Source organism: Aphis gossypii, chromosome 1, assembly GCF_020184175.1.
Source record: "Aphis gossypii isolate Hap1 chromosome 1, ASM2018417v2, whole genome shotgun sequence".
NCBI classification, from domain to species: Eukaryota; Metazoa; Arthropoda; class Insecta; order Hemiptera; family Aphididae; genus Aphis; species Aphis gossypii.
Window position 1 is genome coordinate 43,498,957 of NC_065530.1, and position 17,330 is coordinate 43,516,286.

General features: G+C 27.2%; 2 protein-coding genes across 5 annotated transcripts; one reads left to right on the plus strand and one right to left on the minus strand.

Moving 5' to 3' along the window:
- Positions 1 to 6,494: 6,494 nt before the first annotated feature.
- Positions 6,495 to 12,760, minus strand: LOC114131402 (formin-binding protein 4-like). Its single transcript, XM_050198643.1, has 10 exons — positions 12,270 to 12,760; positions 11,361 to 11,441; positions 11,166 to 11,285; positions 10,392 to 11,054; positions 10,027 to 10,257; positions 9,839 to 9,954; positions 9,380 to 9,513; positions 8,467 to 8,683; positions 8,186 to 8,398; positions 6,495 to 7,308 (listed from the first exon to the last, which is right to left on the minus strand). The coding sequence occupies exons 1-10, from the start codon at positions 12,394 to 12,396 to the stop codon at positions 7,216 to 7,218; spliced, it is 1,995 nt and encodes a 664-aa protein (XP_050054600.1). The 5' UTR covers positions 12,397 to 12,760; the 3' UTR covers positions 6,495 to 7,215.
- A 170-nt stretch (positions 12,761 to 12,930) lies between these two features.
- On the plus strand, positions 12,931 to 17,185 carry LOC114131399 (1-acyl-sn-glycerol-3-phosphate acyltransferase beta). Of its 4 annotated transcripts, XM_050198668.1 has the most exons (7): positions 12,931 to 13,237; positions 13,816 to 13,909; positions 14,953 to 15,183; positions 15,249 to 15,382; positions 15,458 to 15,639; positions 15,901 to 16,066; positions 16,398 to 17,185. In XM_050198668.1, exons 3-7 carry the CDS (start codon positions 14,990 to 14,992, stop codon positions 16,550 to 16,552), a joined length of 831 nt encoding a protein of 276 aa, XP_050054625.1. In that variant the 5' UTR covers positions 12,931 to 13,237; positions 13,816 to 13,909; positions 14,953 to 14,989; the 3' UTR covers positions 16,553 to 17,185. The 4 variants fall into 4 exon arrangements, with proteins under 4 accessions (XP_050054625.1, XP_027852404.2, XP_050054611.1 ...); XM_027996603.2 differs by lacking the exon at positions 13,816 to 13,909; XM_050198654.1 differs by lacking the exons at positions 12,931 to 13,237; positions 13,816 to 13,909 and adding an exon at positions 13,256 to 13,505.
- The last annotated feature ends 145 nt before the right edge of the window (positions 17,186 to 17,330 follow it).

The window sequence follows — 17,330 nt, forward strand, 5'->3', positions numbered from 1 at the left end:
TAATTTTAAAATTTTAAAAAAATTAAAAAAATAGTAAAAAATATAAAAAATATATAAAAAAATAAAAATAATAAAAAAATTAAAAAATTAAAAATACTAAAAAATAAGAAAAAATAAAAATAAAAATACTTAATTTTATTTGTAAATATGTATTTTAATGTTATTATCCTCATTATAATCGTTATCATACTTGAATAAAAATGTTTAAATTTGTTTTATTGTATACTTTTATAATTTAAATAAATTGTTTTCACTGATGGGGGCCCACAACCACGTATCTACCCAAGCTCCTGAAGGTCTTAATCCGGGCTGTGAAGCAAGCAGACAAGTGCCGAATTCGCGGAGTAGAAGTTGGAAGTCCTTTGGGCTTCCGGTAAATGATTTAATAACACTGATGTTTCAATTTACATACGAGTAAATGTTTGTTTGTTTTTTTTTTTTTGTTTTTGATTCTACGATTGCTTTAAATATCATACTTCGTGAAATGAGACTCACTCACTGCAGTTATCAGAATGGACAGCCAGCTGAATTAGAAAAAAAATATGTATGAACAAATATTATGTTCTGCGGCCGATACGATGATACCTCTGCAAGCAGCTATTATAGGTGAGTGGCTGGCTGCTTTGATCGCGCGGAGCGACGGACAACGACGACAAAGCGGGTAATGCATAATTGAATTAGAAAAAATTATTGAAATTTCAATATCAAAAATTAAAAAACAATATTGTAATTAAATAATAAAAATGGAATTCTTGATTTATTAAATTTGTCAAATCCACGTTCAAATGGTGCTGATTTATTCTAAAATAATTGAATCCTTTTTTTTTTAATATTATATTTTATTTTTCCTATGAATATTTTTGGTTGATAAAATTATAAAGAATTATTAGCTTTATATTTTTTATGTGTCCATGAATATTGCATAGTCAAAATAAAAAAAGTGGCAAGTGAGTACCGCTCTGCTGTACATTAGGTGCCGTATGGATCATTATTATATATTATAGGAGTGTTAAATTTGAATCCAATGATAGTTATCATTGTATACGAAAAACGATTCTGAACGAAGATGATTTGTCAGCCTAGGATATAATTTCTAGTGGTTGGTGAAAAAGGTGGTTTATGTTTTAATGGCCTGAATACAACAAAATTTAAGTTCTTTTATAACAATTGTAAGCTAAACTTATGAAAAACCTTGTGTTAAATTTTCAACTCTTAGCTACTCATACAAAAATTTTTATGAAATATACCTATAAAATAATTTGCAAGTATTCATAGTTTTGACGAATTTTTGTCAATATTTGAACTTCAAATGCTAATAAAAAAAAATTGTGCCTATGTATTCTTATAATTTTTTAATCACTATAAGAATAACATATGAGGAACTTTGTATTAAATTTTCAAGTATTTTGATAGGGCCAAAAAAATTTTATCGACACATAAAAAAACAATTTTCAGAAAAATTGAAAAATTCAGTTGTCTATAAATAGCTCAAAAAAAGTCAAAATATTTTGAAATTTAAATCACGTAAAGAAAACGCGAATCTTAATAACTGGTAAAATTTTCAAGTATCTACGACTTATACTTTTTGAATAATAACAAATATCAAAAATCGTTTGAGGCTAAACTGTTATTTAAAGCGGTTTTTGTAAAAATTTAAATTTCAAACACTCATAAACATTTTTTGTCTGAATCCGGTAGAGTTTTTTTTACAGATATTTGAAGAAAAATGTATGGAGAACCTTGTACCAAATTTTCAAAACTTAGTTATAAAAGAAAAAAATTTTATGATTTTTCAACTTCAAAATTACTTGCAAATTTTCGCGTTTTCGACAGATTTCGTAAAAATTTGAACTAAAAACGCTTATAAAAAAAAATTGTGACTAACGATTTTTAATTTTTTTTAGCTACATTAAAAACAACTCATAAGGAACCTTGTATTAAATTTTCAAAACTTTTTGGTCATCCAAAAATTTTTTAGCGACACTTTAAAAAAAATTTCTCAAAAAAATCGAAAATTTTAGTGGTCTATAAATAACTCATAAAAAGTCAAAATTTTTTGAAAATTTAACTATATACGGATACCACTGACATTAACATTTGGTGAAAATTTCAAGTATTTTCAGTGATTAGTTTTTGAATTACAACCATAAAAAAAAATCGATTTGGTCGAAAACTGGTTTTGCGTAAAAATTGCCGTTTTTCCGTCATTTTTTTTGTTTTCTCGATTTTTTTGAAAACTGTTGGAAAATGTTAACTTTTTACCTCTATAATGCACCAAGGATATTCACTTTTACATCGGAAACCACCCCCATTGTTAGAAATTGGAGCATTATTTTGACTAGTTATGCTGTACACAAAAATGTTTGACACAAAAACAAAAAAAAAAAACACACACCATTGTAAAATCAATACATTCATCACTTCGTTCAGAATCTAAAATGTTTTAGAATGTCATTAATATTTAATACATTTAAAAAAAAATACTAAAAATATAATTGCTGTTTTATTTTTTATTATTTTTTTGGTTTGTTTTAAATATCCAAATTGCATCAAAAATACTGTGTAAATAATAATTTTACTTAACTTGGCGGATACTAAAAGGATGCATTTAAATAATTGTATTGTTCTATAATTTAAATATAATAAAAGTATGCAAAATGATGCGAATATTTGTGGAAATCGAGACATAATGGATTTGGTTTCCTGTAGTCTGTAGAAACATATATAAATAATAGTAACTGCGCTTCTGCGTCAAGCTAAGTAAAATTATTGTTTACACTAAATAAATACACATGGTACATTAAATACAAACAGTTAATATAAATACTTCTATATTAATGAATTTATGAAATTACTTATCCAATTTTTGATATCCCAACTTTTGTAATTTCAATGATTTTTTTTATTTAGCGATGTTTTCATGTTGCTCAGGGCAGAATTCTCTCCCCTGTTCTCTATTATATTCTTCTGATCAGACCACCTCCCCTAATCCGCTGGTCATCGACTATCCTGATGACAAGGCTATAATTTCAATAAATCATGATTCAGTTATTGCTTCTCGCCACCTCCAAAGTTACCTCTGCCTCATGGAAGACTGCATGTACATTTACACCATTTGATAGACGCCATGCCCAGCTGTCTCCATCTTTGGTACCTTTAGTCCAAACTCACTAACCGTAAAATATCTTGAGCTAATGCTTGATTGTAGACTAACTTATGCCCAGCATATAAAATCTAAACGACTAAACCTAAACTCTCCACTAAGCCTTCTCAAAACATTAAAAAAAAAAAAAATCATAAACACACAAATGGTCATAAAAAAATTTACAATAATCTATATTTATTGATGAATGATGATATAAATAAACTACACAACTATTAATTTTCAAGGGGGGGGGGTTGACCCCCCCCCAAACACCTTCTTGCATACGTGCCTGGCCGTACTACGTCCTATAGAAGACCTTTGCTCAGGCTTAGGCATGATTTATATGCAAACTTACGGTGGCTACAACTTCAAAAACCAAACGTGACAGTCCACTTGTCGCTTATTGGATGCACCAGTTCATCAGTAAAACACTAATACGTCGTCCAAAGTCCAAACATACGCACAGCACTTTTACACATTTTTTTTTTTTTTTTTTTTTTTACACTTTTTTACACATTCGCATCGACAACGATAAATAATTTGTTATCTAGGTGTATACTTTTGAAAAATTTGTAACTATAAAAATAAAAATAAATAAATACCATACAAAATAGTTACTATTTGGTTATCGATATAATAATCCTATTATATGCTATAAATGTCTAATTTGATATCATAGAAATCTTATTAATCAATTTATACGAATAAATTGTGCATTAAAATTTAAAACCTTCCCTGAATCTAAACCTATTGGTTACTGAAATCTGTACTACAATCCGTTGGGTACTCTTTGAGTTATGCGCGTTCGTACAAAAAAGGAGGTTATATTTTATACAGTATATAGATATAGATATAGATATAGAATATAGATATAGATATAGATATAGAAAATAATAATAATTATATTATATTATATAATAAATTATTATTATTATAATTTTTGCAACCGACGAGTGGAAGGGGAAAAAATGGCAGCCAGCACAAACACATATACATTGTGGAATTGTTGAAAAAATTGCGTTTTGCTAAATAATTATGCCAATAGTTTAAATACTTTAGCATATGACTACGGCTATAATACTCCGATAAACTTGAAAATTTTCACAGAATCATCCACACATCAAACTGAGCTATTTGTGAAAGTTTCAAGCCAATTGATTCATTAGTTTAGGCTACAGGGTAGCCGACATGATTTTCATAAAATAACATTGGTTGAATACAAGTTGATTCTCTCGTGTAACATACACCGTCGTCGCTCGCTGGTTTCTTTTCTTTTTTTGTTACTTAGCTTTGCGCCACGACCGCGGCGTTGGATTCGTGAAATGGGACCCACTGCTCAATGCAATGATAGCAATGGACGTATGACGTATGACAGCTGAAGTAGAAAAATGTATGAATATTTTAATTCCCAGTTCCTACCTAAGATAATATATAACAGTTTACAAATGTATTAGGTTTATGGAAATAAATAAATTAAGTATAATTGAATAAATACTTATTTAATATTTTAATGCTTTCATAATATCGATTCTTTTTTATAACATAAAAAAAGCATTTTCTTGCACTCTCTTTTGTTTTTTTTTATAGATTTTTAAGGCACAGGTAAACACTAGTAACATCCATGTATAGTTGCAACGCAATTTCCCAATGTACTATGTAAAATGTATTATGTATTCATTACCTACCTCAAAACAATAGCGGATTCTGAAGTCACCTAAGATGGGGGGGGGGGGGATTTCATAAATGAAATATCAGCTGTCAGTGAGTTCCAGCCCAATATTATAATTTATAATATAAAATACAGCCCAAGGAGGGGGCGATCACCCCATCGCCCCCCTCGTATCCGCCATTGCCTCAAAACGACAAAATGTATTAACTTTAATTGATAATAATATAAAATATATCATTGTTAGAGTACCTATTCACGAATTATGTTTTTAAATGTTAGCAAAATATTTAACATATCATTATTTATCGTTTAAATAAGTAATTTCGTCCAAATCGGAATTTAAAAATATGTCTATCTATACGTTTATTTAGATCTTATGTTATCAATAATATGTACTTATGAATCGAGTATTATATTTTCAAAACTTAAAAACAAAAACAAATTTTTGTACATTTTTAACGAATTGCATCAAAATTCAAATAAACATAAAAAAAATTTTACCAATTTATTTTAAATATTTTTATACAGCAATACATATTATGAATATAACTTTTTGGGGATCTTATGTTATAATATAACATAATATATTATATTCAAGAATTTTAACTGAATGAATAATTTATTATCTACATTTTTAAAATAAAAACTAAAAATACTTATGACTCATAATACTTATGAAAATGATAATATAAATTTTTGGTGAGTATTTCAACTAACCATAATTATTTCATTAACATTTTTAGTTATCCAATTTTTAATTAATAATATTAAATATTACTTGGTATTGTTTTTTAACTCTCTCGTGACTTTTTCTCAAATCAAGCCTCAGAAGGTTTTTTCATTGTGAAGGCCATGTTTAATGAGTAACCTAAACATGTGAATAACTTACCTATTAACATGTTTTGTGTACATTTCTCCTGGTTGCTAAATTGTAATAGAATAGTTAACTTTTTCAATTTCAGACAATTAGATTAGGAGGTGCCTTTGTATTATACATACCCTGTTGATTGAATATAAATTATAAAATAACAAAATAGCTTTAATAAGATACTCTATATACACATTGTTGTAAAATCAACACATTCATCACAAAAATAGCTATTTACTACCAAATCTTAACTTAAGAACTAATAATATAAATCAATAACTGAGTAAATATCCCAACATAATTTAAAAAACACAACATACCTACAAATATTGTGTAGTTTAATATCTGATGATAAACTAGTTTATATTAATATATATATACTTAATAAGTATGTAAATATCATAAGCGAACAATTATGAATAGTTATTAATTAAAATGCAGTATACAATAAATATGTATTTCATAATAGCAATAAGTATAAAAATAACTGTATTATCAATCCAATTATAGTAATTGCTTGATTAAGTTTGAGAAACTACTGCAATACCAATTGTAATATTCAACTATGATTTGTTAAATAACAAAATATCGACATTAAAAAATTACTATTTAGTATATTATTCTTCATACAGTATAATAAAATGTTATACACATTGAAAACATGATTTTTAAAACTTATAGAACCAATAAAAATTTGTATTAAATTACATTTTACAAGTACATATGCTAACCTTTACTTTGCATATGTTAAATCCATTTTTTTTAAACGTAAATCTATTTGGTAATACACAACTATAGATCAAACGAAAAAATTGTCATCATAAAAATGTGTATTATTTAATCAGTTGTACAATGTGATTCATATTAACGCCATAACAAAAACATGTCTGTCAGGCATCAACAATTAATAATTAGGTTATTTTATGCTATAAATTTAATAATATAATATCCCGTATACAAGAATAAAACTAAAATAATATACAACATTAAATGATTAAATTCACCATTAGTCATTAAATTTTATAATTTCAGATAAAAACCAGCTTATAAATTTAATCATTTAAAAAACTGGTTGTATGCATAAAAAAGTTAAGGTGTACCTTACTATTGAACATAGCATATAAGCTAATTTCAACACAGTCTGTTAATTGCTTAATGTACTATACCAGATGTTATTCAATGATACATGATAGTTTTCCTTAAAATAATGTCAGCACAATCATTTTTATATGATTTGATATAAACAATTTTTCAAATTTTTATAAAATTAAAATATTTCATTTACAATTTAAGTGAATCTTTGTTACTAAATTTTGATATACAAAAATGTGTGTGCTGACATTTTTTTAATAACCAACTTTACACATCAGTGTTTCAACATAAATTTAAAATTTAACTTACTTAAAATATATTATATTATGATATATTACTAAAATTAATTACAATATTTACAAACAGATTGTTAATATTTAAATTGGTAAGACTAAAGATTGAGAAATTAATCCAAAACAAGAGTGAATGATAAAACAGCCGTCATTTGATTTCATTTTGAATTTGTTGCCATTTTTGTACCAGTGACGATACATATTTTTGTTTTAATCCTAAACCCACATCCAATTTTCCAACCTGTGAACAAAATCGATATTATACATCATGTCAACATTACTTTAATTATACAATTAGTTAGATTAACTACAAAGAAATTTAATTGCAATCAGATTCATCAATAGGGCATTGCCCGACAATGGGAAATAATTTCCCACCAGAAAAATTAAAATGTTGAAGATTCTGTTTCAATAATTCATTGGAAGAGCGCGTCAAAGCATATGTCACTGTATCACTAAACATAAAAAATTAAATATTATATATTGCTATTTTATTATTATTGAAGTGAAACTTTTTTACAGAGAGTAAAAAAAAGACAGTCTTACTTACATAACTTATTTCAGCTATCATAAGCCTATTGTATCATTGGTTAAAAATAAATAATAATAAAAAAAAACTGTTCTATTGAAAATAAAATTTTTTTTATTTTATTCCAATTCACACCTAATATCAGTTGCATGACTGAAAGAAGTTTCACTTCATCTCTGCATACTTGTTACCCGCACAAATTTTTTTATATCTCTATAAAGCTATTTACTACACAATTTTAAATATTATTATTTTTTAATTTATTTTTTTCTTGTGCCCTATAAAGGGTTTGAATATTCTTTCAACCATTGTTTTATTTATATTATAAAAATATAAAATTTAAAAGCTAATTAAAGGTTTAATTAATTTAAAAAATTATAAAAATTGTCTTGTATTTTTAACAGGATAAACATTAAACTAAATATATATATATGTAAATAAAAGACAATTTCATGAATATTAAACTGATATGGGGAGTAATATTTAAAAATGACTATCACTTAGATTTCATATTTGTATATTAATACACTAGTGATTAGTTTTAAAAGACTATGATAAAATAAATAATTTATCAAAATTATATCAATACCTTTTTCTTCTTCTTTGGTTTGACAATTTCTTTTTCTTCATCATTAGTGTTTTTGAATGCATCAACAGGGGTTTTTAAATTTGCCGCAGTTTCAATTATTTCAGGCGATGGAACTGCAATCATTGTTTCAATAACTGGTTTTGATTCAAACTGAGCAAGATCAGCATAAAATGAATTCAATTCATATGATAGTTCATCTCCAGGAATTGGTGGCTAAAATAAAATAAAAACTAATTATAGTGAAAAAGAATGGAAAATGCAATTAATTTTGTTATCCATACAACAATAATTTCAGTGTCTTCTTTATGGTTATCTTCATCGATATCCATGTCTACTGGTTCAGAGTGACAAGAGTTTTGTTCGGAAATATTTGGAGGAGGAGGAGTGCTTGCATTAGATATCATAGGTGGTGAAGGAGTACGTTCAGATTCCTCAGTTGGGTATTGCCATTGGGTACGACCATCAACATCATTCTGATAGTAATACCGCGTGTTAATTCTAAAATAATATCCATACAACATTATAAAACAAACAGTATTAACAGTTTTGAAAACACATTTAGAAATTAAAAAAAAAAAAATTATGCTTAAATTATTACTAACAATTTTTTTTTTTTTTTTATAAATTAATATTAATGATTTAGAATATAAAACTTTATTTAATAATAATACTTATGTTCGACTCTAATAACCATTTTAATAATGAAAAAATGTTGTCGTAGAGCCTGTTGGAGACAAACCTGTCTTGTAGATATTAATTCCGACGTATTATTCCACCTGCGCTTAACACGGCTCATATGCAAACCATACAATTGAATACTATTAAATATAAAGTAGTAAAAACATAATATTATTACAGTAATAATTAATTAATTTGCACATTTCAAGTCAGTTTTGTTGATTTTTCTTTTTTTTTTTAGCCTGCATTGAAGTTGATCGATCATGTTGTAACTAGATGCTTCCACATACATACCTACTTGTTTTCAGATGAATATGATATAACACTGCTTTAGCCTTTATTACAAAATAATTGTACTACTGAAAATCAATAGTACTACTAATATTTTGCTTAGAAACTCTCAATAATAATAAACCCCCTCCTAAATGAATATTATTAAATAAAATACATGTTTTAATTCTTTTATAATGAAACATTTTGTTAGTCCATAATCTTAACAAATTACATGTCACATACTTGTCCCATTGGCATGTCCATCCATCTGGTGCAACTGACTCTTCTAAAGTACATAACTCGATAGCCATTTCATCCAACCACTTTGAAAAATATTCATCATTCAAAGAATTATCTTTCCATGCTTCCATTAAAGTCTAAAAAAAACATATTGTTATGTTATTGTTATAAGTCTATAATTTACATTTTAGCATGATTTTTTGTGAGCATTAAAGGAAAATCATTATAAACTAAATAAATAAAAGTGAAATAGAAATGTTACATGAATACCATAAATAATTGGTATTTTTTAAAAATATTTATACATAATAATTTATTCTTTTTTTAAGTTATAGAGAACTAAATTTAAAACCTCAAGGTCACGCACATAAAAGGTTAGTAACTACTGCTGTATATAACTTTAATTAATATGTACTACTACAATGATAAAAATTGGTTTAAGTATGGTAAAATTAAACTTACATCAATTTTAATAGTCATAACTTGAACTGATGACAATTTTTCATTATCTTCACAATCTGATAAAAAATGTAATTTTGATGAGATCAGCAGTGACAAATCTTCAATATAGTTCTTAGCTAAAAGTAAAATTAAAATTACTGTAACAATTATAAAAAAAATATTAGTTTAAAATAATAACAATGCATTACATTTTTTCGTATCACAATTTTTAATAGTATCTTTTTCATGTTTTGTTAAAACATTATTTTTATTGGAATTATGACTATCGTGTACATTTATTGTTTCGCCTTTAACAAAATTTATAGAACCTCCGTTTTTATGATTGGAAGAGACAGAATAACCAAATCCAATTTTAATATTAGCACATGGGTCTTGGACATATGAAAGTGATTTCTCATTTAATTCACTTTTTTGATCATCTGTAATATTATAATAACAATTATTTTATTTTACAATATATATAGTAAGTTCACTAACACAAATTTAGTTTAATATAATCAAATAAAATAAGTTGATTGTATTCATAAATATTTAGAACCAAAAAATTTTTTACCTAAATCTTCAGAATCTTCTTCTCCATAATTAGCAATTAGATTAATAGATTTTAATGAATTTTCTTTAAAAGAATCTAAAGTCAAATTGTTTATTTTTTCATCAGTATTTGACTGGTATTTAGATTTTGAATCATTGACAATGGTTTTTGAATGCAGTTTACCATTTGTATTAGAATCCAATGGAACAATTAATTTATTTTCTTCTTCAGAATTATTATTTAAAGTGTCATTGGCATAATCAGGAGGTACTTCACTTTTTAAAATATCAAAAATATCACCAGTAGTATTCTTTTCTGAAGATTTTGATGTACTAGATTTTTCTACTAAATAATCTGGAGGTACTTCTTTATCAATAATATCTAAAATATCAGGCTGTCCGTTTGTTTTACATGGACCAGGTGATGAAGCTTTAGGTAATTTAGCCAATTCTTTTTGTTTAAACATTTCGGCCTTTTGTTGCAACCTTTGAAGTATAGTAGTTTTTTGATCCTTATCATCTTCATTTTCATCCTCACTAGAATCACTTCCATAAGCCACTAATGCACTTAAAACTTTAGATTCTAGTTTTGATTTTTTAGAACCATTACATGAATTTGGATCAAGAGTAGGTAAAGAGTCACTTGAAAGTCGTTTTCTGGAATTTTTTGTTTTGTTTAAAACATCTAAAACATTATTTTAATAATAAATTACAACATTAATATTTATATTTATAATTCATAAAATTGAATATTATGTTATATAATTTTACATTTTATTCACTTTGTCCAACATACCTTGGTTTTCTATGCTATGTGCTGTTTCATAATGTTCTGGTTTTTCCCATGTGACTTTATTTGTTTGGGTATTCCAATAGTAAATAAATCCTGATACATCATCATAACACTCTTGCCATACTATATAAAAAAAATTACAAAATATGATTTAGTTAAGCATATCAAGTAGGTGATTATTAATAATTATTAACAAACCATAGTCAGAATTATTATGTTCAGTTGTATTCATAATTTGTTCTTTAACATTATTAACGTAATTTTCAATTTCTCGAGATTCTGTAAACAAAATATTAAATATAGGTTATAAACTGTCTTTTATTGTATAACTAGCTGAATCTGTGCATTTCGTAACCCATTGAAAATCCTACTTCCTATATCTTAAACTGTGTGTTAAATTCGTTGCCAGTGATTATTTTGTGTTAATTATTATTATTATTATTGAAACTATATAATAACAACCATCTATATACAACAATTTCTATCATAAATCTCAATTGAGCCCCTCCCAGGGTAGAACCTATCACTTATTAACTTATCTTATCTTCTGCCTATAGGTCTAATATAACTCTGTACCAAATTTTGTAGCAATCAGTCCAGCCGTTTAGGAATACATATCAGTATAGACCGGTATGGACTTAACTAATTGACTATTTATTATACATATTTACTCGATTTTAACTACAAAATACTACTGAAACTACGCTTTAAAGTAATTAAAATTATGAAAAAATAGTACTTAAAACAAAAAAAAAATGCACTTAATTAAACTTGAAAATTACACACACCCCAAATTCTGAGAAATAATGTATTACCAAAATAAAAGTTACAATCAGAAAAACAAAAACAAATGGTTTTATTATTGCATAAATACCTACAGTTAAATAGTAAATACATAGTTAGTCACTGCGTTTTAAAGTCTAACCTGATCAACAACATCAATCACGCAAAAAACGACGTCGCAATAGGACTGAAAAACAATCACTTAACACCACGAATCACGATCAACTATTCGAATGTGTTTAAAAAGAACTGTGGTAATCATAATAATCAATCAAATGTGCGTCGTAATCTCAACCTTTACGGTGGAAGCTTTTGTCAACTTACCCCCATCCGAAGAAGAATGTGTCATGTCCAATTTCAGTTTCCTCCTGTTCATCGTGGAAATAGTGAGGAATCTCTGTGATACAAAATATTTGTCGGACGGAAAGGCACAGGCTGCTCGTAAAACCATATGCTTGTAGACGACGGCGGTTCGACCGGAAGATCCGAACGTATTTAATGCGGAAATTCGTGTTAGAAAAATCGACAGAAAACTGTAAATATTACTGTTGGCGTTGTCAAAAACAATAGGCACAAGACATCGTTTCGTATTCGGATACAAGCGCAGTTACTATGGTGTTACAGTTTACTGTTCACTATCGTTCCGATCTTCGACGACTATAACGGTATTACGGTAACATAAAAAGTATGATACATTAATCGCCATTCGCCGAGCATCACAACGTTTTTGAGACTTTCAGTCTTTCGACTTTTACCCTTTACGGTTTGTATTGAAGACGAAAAATTAATAATTATTATCTCACAGTGATAAGGACCAGCGGATTGTTCGGCGCGTGACATCATACCACACCACACGTCGAGACCAAACCACTTTCCGAACAATGTGACCAACACTGACGACTAAATATAAATATAAATATCGCAGAACAATCAAACTTATAAACAATATTATCATAAATGTACATCGTTATCAGCTGTATCTGTTGCTCAAAAATTATTGTCTACCAGCTACTAAGGGCAATTTGTAATAATTGTTTGCTATTCTAGCGTGTACGTCGTGTAGTTTGCCTCGGCGGAGGAGCGACGTGATAAGTGGATCGCCGCCGTTTTTGGCTCGAATAGTCGCCGACCGGATATCATTTTACTCGCCCGATCGATATTATATCGTGTTTCACGTGGTGAAATTCCTACCCAACATTTTCTCCCACCCGCACGTTCTAGTTTTCACGCACTGCGAAGTGTGCGATACGTACGCGCTATGAGCGAGCAGTGGTATTCTCCTACTGAAAACGGTAAACGATTTTTTTTTATTTTTTTTTTGGAATCGTAAAACGAACTATACCCATGATATTTTTGTCCGTCGCCGCTTTTGTCACTATCACCATTAACGATTGTTCCTTATCCATATTGCTTAACGCCGGTTGTCGGTCTAGCGGTTGGGCGCATAATTAATCTTGTAGATCAATTATGCATGCAATACATTATCGTAATATCGTTCGAGTGTTATTACTATTATTACATTCGAAACAGTGAAACATTCGACGTCATACTCATTATTAAGTGAGTGGATTTTAGTGGAGCAATGTCAACACGACCAGTTTTTTCTATTTAGTATTTACGTAATAAGAAGATACCTAATAAGTATAACGCGGATCCGTCATCGAATTCTTACAAGTTTTTCATTTCGAGTTCGACAACAGCTCTTCAAAATAATTCTCGGAAATCGTATTCAATATTATTATATATTTTTCGACGAAATCATCCAAACCTATAGTGTTTAGAATTCGCATAAATATCAATAATTGTACATTTGTGCAATATACATAGGTATCTATCGGTTTTTGTAGTAATTTTTATTATTTCGTCACAGTTTTGACCAGTGCGAGTAAAATAATATTATAATGTAATATTCAATAATAAAATCTTCAAATCCAACATCACACGATCATTGATTAATTATTGTTGTAAGTATGTTTTTTAAAGTATTCGGATCTGAGTTGAAGTCTATTGAATGTTCCATATCGAAATAATGTAATAAAAAAGTACCTAACAAAATCATGATGACTTAATCAGTAATAATATTACATATCTTTTCAAATTTCTTCTATAAACAGCTAAAACCTCATAATTCTTATCATTTAACATTTTATAGGTACAACATTTTTCTTCTTACTTAATAATATTATATTAATATTTAAAAATTCAATTTGTCTTATGCTATGATAAACAAATTTGTGCTTACCTATCAGATATTGAATGCTCATTTTATACTATAATACATATAGGTACAACAACAATACCTACTAAATATAAAGTTCATTAATAAATTCTTTTTGAAAAATTATAAATATGAATATAAATTACTAACAATATCCGCTTGTTTTAATTTAAATACATTTAAGTAGTTAATGGTTACTCAACAAAAGTAAAATATAACAAATAATTAAATTAATTCTATTCATTTTGAACCACATACCTACTCTATCTACCTATATGTGTTTTTTTAATATTTATTATCATAAGCGATTTATAATTTGTAATTGTATGAATAATTAATAATGTTTGTCTTATTGTTGTAGTTAGAAGACTTAATATCAAATAACCTAAAAATTATTATACTAATTTTGTACATGTCATCAGAATTATATAACCATTAATAAAATAATAATAATCTGTGCTGTTGATTAAACACCATTAACGTCATATTATTACTCAGTATAAAAAAATATGATTATAATTTAGTATACCTGTTTTACGGAGTTGACCTCAATAGTAGATATCAATTAAAATTATTGTAAAAAAATTAATTTACAAATATTACATATTAAAATTAGGGATCACAAACTATAAAAAAAAAAAAAAAATCGTAAGATTAATTTATGATTTTAGCATATAATATAATATACCTAAATACAGTCTTCATATCCTATGAAAAATTTCTCTCAAATCATTTTTAATTTATACCTGTATAGAATATTGTTCAACAAAATAAATTATTGTGTTCCAGAGCTCCTGATTATGTTACGACCTTAGACCTCATAACAATGTTACTGATAAACGAGTATAAGTTTGAAATAACCAGCACTGTCGCAATCATGTTTATTATTATCATGTACACTTCTAGTCATGCTTTTCGTTACTTCGCCAAATATACCATATTTACAGTATTGTCATATATCTCTGCAACTGTATTCTTACCATTAATGTTATGGAAACCGAGGGACTACAAGAATGGATTGTAAATAGACATGTATATGTTTGCATCAAATATCAAGCTTAATAATTTATTCATTATTTTGTTAGATTACCAGCATGGGGTGGACGCCAAGTATCAAAAGTATTAGGAATAACATGGGAAATGAAGGGTAAAGAAAATATTGTACAAAATTCCGGTTGTGTTGTTTTGATCAATCATCAAAGCTGTTTGGATTTATTAGGTAAATGGCTTACTTATACAAATTGTTATTATAGATAATAAATACCAAACATTTTTTGATTAACTGTTATTTCAGTGTTGTCTGAAATATATCCGGTTATGGAAAAATGCACCGTGATCTCCAAAAAAGAAATATTTTACTTTTGGCCTTTTGGCCTTGCATCATGGCTATGGGGAACAATATTTATTGACCGTTTAAATGCAGAAAGTGCTCAGAGGACCCTTAATAAGACTGGAGATGCTATTCGCCATAAACAAGTAATTATAGTTAACAGTTTAACTTTTCCTAGAGCACTATTGTTTTCTTAGATAATTTATTTTAATTCCCCAAAGAAAGTTTCTGATATTTCTTTTATTATAAACATTACATTTCAAATTTTTAAATGAGATTACATCATCATAGTGAAAAAGGTACATAATTTTTATAATTTTAATTAGTATCTTACTGATATTTTAATTTAATTAAATTAACCATCATAGTTATGTTGAATTGCTCTATTTTCACTTATTTTTTGACAGGCAAAGATTTGTATGTTTCCTGAAGGCACAAGGCATGGTGGACCAGAACTTTTAAATTTTAAAAAAGGTGCATTCCATGTTGCTATTTCAGCTCAATGTCCAATACAGCCAGTAGTTGTATCTCAATATTTCTTCTTGGATCATGGAAAACGTACATTTGATCCCGGTAAGCAATAAATATTCAACACTATTGTTTTTTTACTCATGCAAATCAATTTTGGTATTATGTTTGGGCTGTTGTGCTGTAATGGACATGTGTTACCTAACCTAACATGTGTTCTAAAATCACTGAATATTTTACAAATTAGTAATTCATAATAGTGTTTTGGGAGGGAAACAAATTAAAGCTATTAACACATTATTTTATTGTAGTTTGTATGAAGCAAGTTTTAATTCTAAGTGTTTTTTGGGTAAAAAATATTTATTTATAAAATAAGATAAATATGATTGAAATTTTTATCAACGTTAATTAAATTATTATTATTATATTGTTTAAGGCCACGCAGTCATAACAATATTGCCTCCAATACCCACCGAGGGAATGACCAAAGAAGACTTACCTGGTCTTATTGAGAAGTCTAGAACTGCAATGCAAGAAATGTACACAAAATCCTCGGCAGAAGTGAAAACAAAACATTATAGTGTCAGTTAAGATTATATTATTGTTTTTACTTCTGTGAATATTTAACATTAAATATTTTAGTGTGTTAAACATGAATTAGTACCATTGTAACTATAAATAAAACATCAAGCTTTTAGTGCTTTGGTACTAATGTAACCGTGTGCTTACAGTATTTTTTTATTTTTTGACAAAATATTTTTGTTTGTTAAGACATACAATATCATAACCTGTAAACTTTGAATTAGGGGTCTCCATTTTTAAATTGTATTTGCCACGCGCTTTAAAGTAGAAATATTCAAATTTATTACACTATTTTTGATTAAAAATATAAGATAATGTTATTTTTTTACTAAGAATAAATTATATACTGAATTAATCGTACACTTAAATTTGTCCATAACATAAAAGAAATCTATCATATATTTACATCGAAAATTACTTTAAATATTTTATTTTCCGTTGTTAAAACTGATGTTTTCCCAAATTAACCAATTGTCTAAACCTGAGGTTTCCAAACTGTGGGTTGAGATAAAAAATAATTCATAGAATGGGTAGTACAATTTAAAGTTTGGGAACCTCTGGTCTAAACTGAACAAGTTTTTAAATGTATATCTACAATGTACAGTTTGTATTTTTATTTTAAAATAAAAATTTTTTTGTTTTATATTATGTTATTATTATTTAGTTTATAATGTTGTGAATGTTGTATCTCTAAATTAATAATACATTTGTTATTAGCACAAATTAGAGTTAATGAAATATTCTTGATTATTCACGACATTTTGATTGATTGATAGGAGAAATACAA

Bases quoted from the DNA above. Each gene is read 5' to 3' on its own strand.
- LOC114131402 (XM_050198643.1), bottom strand. From the start codon at position 12,396: ATGGTTTTACGAGCAGCCTGTGCCTTTCCGTCCGACAAATATTTTGTA. The intron at 10,258-10,391 runs GTAAAAAATTTT...ATAATATTACAG, and splicing joins AGAAGATTCTGAAGATTTAG to ATGATCAAAAAAGTGAATTA. The intron at 8,399-8,466 runs GTATGGATAACA...ATTTTATTTTAG, and splicing joins AAGACACTGAAATTATTGTT to CCACCAATTCCTGGAGATGA.
- LOC114131399 (XM_050198654.1), top strand. From the start codon at position 13,417: ATGCAATACATTATCGTAATATCGTTCGAGTGTTATTACTATTATTAC. The intron at 13,506-14,952 runs GTGAGTGGATTT...ATTGTGTTCCAG, and splicing joins GACGTCATACTCATTATTAA to AGCTCCTGATTATGTTACGA. The intron at 15,184-15,248 runs GTAAATAGACAT...TTATTTTGTTAG, and splicing joins AGGGACTACAAGAATGGATT to ATTACCAGCATGGGGTGGAC.